General features: G+C 47.8%; 1 protein-coding gene across 1 annotated transcript in view; it reads left to right on the top strand.

Annotated features, from left to right (window-relative positions):
- The first annotated feature begins 4,639 nt into the window (after window positions 1-4,639).
- Window positions 4,640-8,073, top strand: part of LOC110336908 (zinc finger protein 45-like) — a 10,645-nt gene continuing 7,211 nt past the window's right edge. Inside the window, 2 exon segments of the mRNA XM_021219648.2 lie at window positions 4,640-5,067; window positions 6,241-6,274. Coding sequence (XP_021075307.2) covers window positions 4,985-5,067; window positions 6,241-6,274 — 117 coding nt within the window. The 5' untranslated portion in view covers window positions 4,640-4,984.

The following is an 8,073-nucleotide window of genomic DNA, read 5'->3' as shown; positions in this document are numbered from 1 at the left end:
TGTGTGTGTGTGTGTGTGTGTGTGTGTGTGTGTGTGTGTAGGCCATAGATCAATATTTTCTTTCTTACTTTCCAACTTTAATTAAAAAATATATATTTATTTATGTGTGTGATGAACACTGCAGTGTCACTCACTTGTGGTGCTTTGTAGAACTCTAAACTGGTCTCATTCATATAAGTATGGGAGCTCGAAGCACTGACTTTGGTTTCTGGGTGTGTCAGCGAGATGAGTTTTTCCCGGGATTCCCACTCTCCTCATATTTGTTTGAGTTCTCTCTCTGCTCTGATGATAATGAAACAGTGCCATACTGCCAGTCCTCAGGTCCCATGAAGCTGTGGGTACAGGCGGGTGTAAGTTGCTGGACACGGGGCCTGGCAGCTGAGCTTGTTTTTTGGTTTTCATTTGTTTGTTTGTTTGCCCCTGCCACTTTTGAGGTTTGTCATCAAAAACTCATCCACTCCGGCTAACTTTGCCTTGGTATGAGGTCATATGGACCTCCAGTCAGTGCCCTTTCAGTACTGAATTCTGTCACACTTGCATGAAAAAAGCCATGTGCTCATCTTTTCCTGGCCTCTGGGTCCTCAGATGCTCTTCTCTGTTGTTTTGCCTAATACTGTGTGACCAGAGCTGTTAGAAGAGAGTGGCTTCATAGGATTCACTGGAGTGAGTCTCCCAGCTCCAGCCTTCATCAAAATGAACTTGGCCATTTTTCATTTCTTTTTTTGTGTAACAAAAAAATATTTTTACTAAAACGTAAGATTTACAAGTTTCCAGACAAGCCATACAAGATGGTTCCGAGCTGGCTTCCTCTCTCCTCCTCTTCCTCTTCCTCCTTCTTGGGGGTGGGGGCGGGGCAGTGAATCTACACTTGACAGCAAAGCCACCATGTTATTAGTGAGGGCTGTCATGTTTATTCGATGTTCCCATGTTGATTCCATCAGGCTTGTCCATCTACAGGGTCTGTAGACTTGCCTACAGAACATATTCTAAACAAGCTGGTTAGCTGTGTTCAATCACTAATTAGATCTCCTAAGAGGGGGGAGGGGGGAAGGAGGAAGGAGCCAACGGAACAGATAAAATTACCTCCCCGCCTCAAATAAAGTAAAAACACGCACAGCCCTGGCAGCGAACCTACTTCCTTTCTTCTCAGTGCCTTGTACTTAAACTACGGTGGGGGAACGAGTCCAAGCAGAGCCACTGCTCTCAGCATCTCAAAGGAACCCGGGCGCTCCTTCCAGCCTCTCTGCTCATGCTTTGCAACTGTGAACCTGGACACGACAGACTTGCTAAAGTGCATGTAATCACCAAAGATGAAGGCTCCTGGGCTTTTAATCTGTAATGTTTCTCAGACTGTGTCAACAACAAAAGGAAGAAGTCTTGCAGAACAAAAGCGATGCACACTTGATGGTCTGATCGAGTTAAATATTATTCATAGCATATAGCCTAGTCCTTGCTTTCACTGTTTCTATGGCTTGGGCTTTGTGGCTCCTTCCAAGGCTCGGCTCATCATTTGCTAAGGGAGCACCTGGATGAGGGGTGTTTAAGAAAGCCTGGATTGACTGCAGAACGGCACACCTGCAGTGCCAGGGACCGCTTATCTTTCAAAATATCCAGACCTATTCCTCCCGACTCCCACTAGGAGGGTGAAGGTCGATGCTTTAGGTGCTGCCACTGGGTAAGCCTCTGGAAGGAACAGTGACGTCCAAAGTCCCTCCCTCAGAAGTGGCCACATAGGAATAACAGGTGCTGCTCTTAATTGGTTCTGCTTTAAAGCCTGGAACTGGGCCTGTCAGAAAACTCTGGGTTCCCCTGATGAGCTTGTGGGGCACCCAGGCTGTCTTTTGCTACCACTCTGTGGGTTCTTTCTTCCAGTCTTTTCCAGCCTTCTCCACCCTTTCAACTCCATAACCCTAAACAAGAAAGAAAAAAAGGAGAGGAAAGAGGAAAGAGATCCCTGAATAAGGTCGGGGGCCAGAAAGGGTTGATGTTTTTGATAGACTACTTCCTGCTGATTAAGGGCATCACGTTTCTCGGGGGGCAAGTTTGATCTCTGCCATTCTTCTTGCTGTTTCTTCTTTGCACCCGACCACTTAACAAACTGCAGCCAACAGCAATCAGTAACCACCAACTAGCAAACTGCCCACAACCCCACTGAACCGCTGCCAAAAGCCAGCCAACATCCCACCTGTCTGGGGCCCTAGCATACTGAAAAGTCCACCGAATTCCAAACGTCACACAATCACACAAACCATCCACAGCTGGCAAAATCACACGGCTGCTAGAGCAGGAGGCAAATCGTAGTTGCTGTTGGCAGTCTGAAGTAGCCTCGCATTCCATATCTGGGGTTAAAATAAAAACATTCCTGTAGTATTTCTGTTTTTCAAAGAAACCAAAACTCCAAAATTGTCACAACAATCATATCATGTAAAAACTAGTCTTTTTCCTTGCTACTATGTTACAGCATCTCCACTGTGCCACACACATACATCGAGGTTTTGTTTGGATGAAAAAACTTTTGATAGTGGTCCTTTGGGATAATTAAAAATAAACAAACAAATAGGGCTGGAGAGATGGTTCAGCGGTTAAGAGCACTGACTGCTCTTCCAGAGGTCCTGAGTTCAATTCCCAGCAACCACATGGTGGCTCACAACCCATCTGTAACAAGACTGGGTGCCCTCTTCTGGAGTGTCTGAAGACAGCTACAGTGTACTTACATAATAAATCTTTAAAAAAAAAAAAAAAAAAAAGTTCCGCAGAAGGCTAGGGAAGTACCTACGTGGCACGCACACACTCCACAGAGTTGCTATATACTAGGAGAAATGAGTGTAAGATCCGACTCCCCTCACCCCCTACCCAAAGTGTAGTTCAATTGTTCCACAAGCACGCAGGCACCCAGGCGAACTGACGCGGAGATTTCTGGGAAGTGTAGTCCAGGTTCTCTGCGCATTGCGCGTGCGTCGGTGGAGGCCGGCGGTCGCGGAGCATTCTGGGAAGCGTAGTTCAAATTCTCGGAGCATTGCGCGTGCTTCTGTTGTGCGGGCTGATGCGAAGCATTCTGGGAAGTGTCTCCCAGGTGGTTTCTGTTAGCATCCGCTCCCCTTGTCCTCCCTTGGGTCTCCTCTCTCCCACACCTTCCTCGACTGATGCCTGGATCTGGAGGTTTGCAGGGTTGGCGGCGGGCGGCCGTAGGGGAGTCGGCTCCAGGCTGGCGAAAGGGAAGCGCAGGGCTCCCAATGAGCCTCCCTCCATCCCACAGATACCATCGCACTGATAGGGTCTCAGCGCGTGGCTGAGTCAGCCTCCTGCCTCAGCCTCCGGTGTGGTGTGTTGCGATGACAGGTGTGAGCCGTCACACCTTCCTTCACTGCTGTCTGGAATTGGGGTGCGAGGGCCACGTTGATAGTGTCAGCCTGCCCTGAAGGTTCCCTGCAGTGTAGGACTCACCCACACTGCAGGGAACCGGGATGGGTGGAGGAGATTTGTCGAGAGCCTGTCATGTAGAAGGATAAACGGACACGGCTGTGGCTTTCCACGATGTCAGATTTTACTGAACAACGAGAAAGTCATAAGCTGTGTCAGTTTAGTTGGCTGCAATTCGCTAAGGAAGTTCGATTTCTCTTGGTAGTTGGCCATTAATCATAGGTTCTTTTATTCAAAGCTTAACATAGCTAATGATAAATCTCGGACCATGCGTCACTTGGCACACAGTTATACACGCACGTGAGTTTATTGTCACAGGTCGTCACAGGACATTGGAGCTGGACTTGGCTCCTGGCATGTGACCAGGCTACTGAGCAGTGTGAGGTAGTTACATGTGATATGGTCGATGTGCTTATGTTTTATGTCGCCAGGCTGGCTTTGAACTCACAGATCTTCCGGCTTGTGACTCCTGAGTGCTGGGACTAAAGGCTAGTCGATATCTTTTAATAGCACAAATGAGTCGCCTGGCTATGACTTTGTTGATGTAAACAAGACATGGATTCCTTCTTGGCACTGTTATCCAAGATGGAGTAACTCAGATCAAGACTGTTGCCACAGAAAGTTCAAAACTAGTCAGAGCTCCCAGCTCAGCATGCTCTCGAGATGGGTTGATAAAGTGAAGCCCCCCACCTCCAACCCTACCCCCATTACAGATTCAGGGGAGGAAGGAGGAAGTGGTCTGTTGACCAAGCATATCCAGGTGCATCAAGCCAAGTGTATTTCCTCTTGTATTTTTAAGATACAGGTTTGTTTTATTCTCACTCTTTCTATGACTTTGTGTGTGGGTCATATATGTGTTGATACATGCATGCTTCTGTACGCTTTGTACATGAGTGCTGGGATCCAAACTCAGGTTCTCCTGCTTTTCTTTAATAATTTGTTTTCACAATGACAATTTGAAAATTGTCATTTTCACGAGTGCACACTCACATGCCACATTGGGCATGTGCAGGATGGAGGAGAACTCACAGAAAGAGTCAGTGTCCTAGGGACTGAACTCGGTGTCATCACTTTGGTGACAAGCACCTCTCCCCGGAGATCCATCATCACCTGGGGGCTTTACCTTTTGTTTCCTTTTTCCTCCTGAGATAGTTTCTCCGTCTAACCCTGGCTGTCCTGGAATTTGCTATGTTAATCAGGCTGGCTTCAAACCCACAGAGAGCCTCCTGCCTCTGCCTCCTAATTCTGGGTTTAAGGCCTGGGCCTCCACATTTGGCCCTCTCATTAGCTTTTGGGTCTTCCCTGTTAGAGCAGACACGAAAGCTTTGGACCACTCTTTTCAGGAGATCGTAATCTCTTCTTGTGAGTACTAATACCTCTCCAGCAGTCCAGCCTCTCGCTGGGGGCAGCAGGAGGTCCTTCCAGACCTCCTTTCTGTTGCCACCAATACTGGTTAGTCCTGGACACCTTCTCTGTTCCCTTTGAGGAAGGGGAAGGTTGTCTCCAGCTTGGTGGGCAGGAGGGGACAGTTCAACTGCTTTGTCAGGAATGGCCTTCCTAGTTCATGGCTTCTTTCCTTCCACAGCCTGACCTCTCTACAAGGACTGAGTGGAAGGTGAGGTCCTGGATCCTTCGGCAAGGCTCCTGGTGAGTGTGGCCGGCTTTGTTGCTGTTGTTTTGAGTGGAGTCTCACCATGTAGCCCTGGCTGTCCTGGAATTCCCTCTGTAGACCAGGCTGGCTTCAAACTCAGGGAGTCACTCTTCTCTTCATGTCAGTCCCAATGATGGGATTAAAGATGTATGTCACTCTGTCTAGCATATTTTTCTTATTTTAATGATGAAGTGTTGGTGTCAGGGTCATGAGGGACTATCAAAGAAAGAGGGTCACTCCAGGATGACATAAGGCCTTGCCGGCAGCAGGGAGGTCCAGCAATGATGACTAAACCTCAGACCGCCATGCCACGCAGAGGCGTATCTATTGACTGCCACACAACAGTTATTGTTAGAGTAAAACGAGTTCCTCATGCCAATCGCCGGATCTGCTTGCATGTTTCCTGAAGGAGCTCCGCCCCCTTGCGGTCTCGGTCCTTACTGTGCACTGTTTGCAGTACTCAATAATGCAGGATGCTCCCGGTTGGCCAGCACTGTCTTGTGACCAAAGTCATACAAAGGCTGTAACGTTCCTTCAGAAAAACAGCTCTTATAGGTAACAACAACAACAAAAAAAAATCGCTTTTTCCTACAGTGATTTCTTCCAAGACCTTTTAAAAAAAAACAACTCCCCCCCCCCCCCAAAATGAAGAGCTTGAGTCAGGGTAGATAAGTTAATGTTTAAGGGTTGGGTTGGAACTTGTACAGCCCAGATCCGCGGCCTCAATCCATAACTCCAGGATATATTCTCATTAAGGCGCAGAGGTGGGGACTTTATTCTGTTGTCTGTATCTACGGGTAGTCTTTCGTGGCTCTCCTCTTAGCGTGACGGGTGTGCAGACTCTTACGTCTTTGGAAGCCGGCCACCCACACAGCCTGCATTTGAGAGTGCTGACTTGAGCACCAATTTCTACTGTCCCAGGGTGAAAGGCAGATTCGGAGACAAGAGAAGGGTGTCTGCTGGAAGCACAGCGGTTGTGTGTGTAGCTGGGCCGGTCGCTCTTGGCCAGGGGCTGGCATCTGCTGCGGCGCGAGGTGTTGGAGCCAGCTTCCCTGAGGAAGGAACACTGGCTGTCTACAGAAGGCAGCCCCTGCGCTGCTCACACCCCGGCCCGGCTCTCATGCCTTTTTTTCTTTCCACTTCCTTCCCTGCGCCTTCTTACGACCCAGCCTTACCCCCAGGAGGACAATGACCAAGGTCAAGGTGAGTTGGACTGCTTGTCTCTCTTCGTTTGCTGGCTCACTTGTTGAGTGGATGTGGCTGCATAGAGGCACACGTGTGCCCCAGCCTGGCATGCACATGGAGCTCAGAGGATACTGTGTGAATCTCTCCCCTCCACCCTCGTTTACAAGGCTTTGTGGCAAGCACCTTCACCCCTGAGCTATCTCACTGGCCTTAAATTCTCATCTCTCTTCTCAGAGCCAGCGGCTCTCAACCTTCCCTTTATTACAGCTCCTAACATGGTGGTGACCCCAAACCATAAGTTACTTCCATTACTGCTTCATAACTGTAATCTTGCCACAGCTATGAACCGTAGTGTCAATGTCTGATGTATAGGATATCTGGTATGTGACCACTGTGAAAGGGTTGTTCAACCCCCAAAGGGGTCGCGTCCCACCGGTTGAGAACCACGGCTCAAAGTTTCTACTTCTCTCCTTGCTTCTTAGGAAGTATTAAGGATAATTGTTCACATTTGAGAAATTCTTGGATGCCAGATGTTAATCACCCCTGTTTTCATTATTTTCATCACTTTATAATTAGATGAACGAATCAATGAAAACAAGGGCTGGGGAGATGGCTGATGCTTCAGAGCATCAGCTACGCTTCCAGAGGATCCACGTTTGGATCCCAACACCTATACCAGGTGGCTCAAGCCAGCCTGTCACTCTAGCTCCAGGGGAGCTGTCACCCTCTTGTGGCCTCTCAGGACACCAGCACTCACGTGTACATACACAGCCACACATACAGATAGTGAGAAATAGTAAAGATTTTTAAAAACAGTAAAAATGCTGGGCATTTTTAATCCCAGCACCTGGAAAGCAGAGGCAGGCAGATCTCTGTGAGTTCAAGGCCAGTCTGGTTCCAGGACTGTAAAAGAGAAACCCTGTCTTAAAAAAAAAATACTAACTACTACTACTGTTACTACATATGATTGGGTGAACAAGCACAGACTAGAAAAGCCCATGATGACATCATCCAGGTTGGGACGTTCTGCTGTACACAAAGTTAGAGAAGAAAGAGCGGGAGAATATTTACTGTGTGGATGCTAAGGAGTGGAAGTGCGGGCCGACGACTGGCTTAGGCAGAAGACTTGCCTAGCTTATTCAGTGCCCTGGCCTTGGTCCCCTGCAGTGCAGAGCCAACACTTAGGAGTAAGGTAGGCAGAGTACCAAAGAGAAACAAGCATGGAACTAGGGACATAGCTTAACTGGTAAAGTGCTTGCCTTGCATGCAAGAGGTCCCAGGTTCGGTTCCCAGCACCACATACTCCAGTCTTGATACCACACCCTTGTGATCCCAGCACTCAGGAAATGGAGGCAGGAAGGTGAGAGAAGTGCAGGGTAATCCTTGGCTACACAGCAAGTTTGAAGCTAGCCTAAGCTATGAGACCCTGACTATTAGATAGATAGATAGAAAATAAACATAGTAAATATTTGGAAAATAAATTATTTTAGTGATCACGAAGTAAATAGAAATATCAAATCGTTTTTCACTGATTCAAACTAGCATTTTTCCCCCCTACATTTATTTTGAGCAAGTGAGTACACTCAGAGAACAACCCATAGGAGTCGATCCTCTTCTTCCATCATGTGGTTCCCAGGATTTGAACTTGGGATTTCTGGCTTGGCAGCAAACTCCTTCACCCACTGAGCACCTGTTACTAGCACAAATTTTTGTTATGGGTTGTTCAGTGTTGTCTATGGCATGAAGAACCAAGAATCTTTATGTCCATTTTGGGAAAAGAATACTGATAGCAAAAGAAGAAGAAGAAGAAGAAGGAG

This window comes from Mus pahari, chromosome 19 (genome assembly GCF_900095145.1).
Source record: "Mus pahari chromosome 19, PAHARI_EIJ_v1.1, whole genome shotgun sequence".
Classification (NCBI taxonomy): Eukaryota; Metazoa; Chordata; class Mammalia; order Rodentia; family Muridae; genus Mus; species Mus pahari.
Note: the sequence above shows the minus strand (reverse complement) of the source record. Positions and strands in the feature narration are given on the sequence as shown.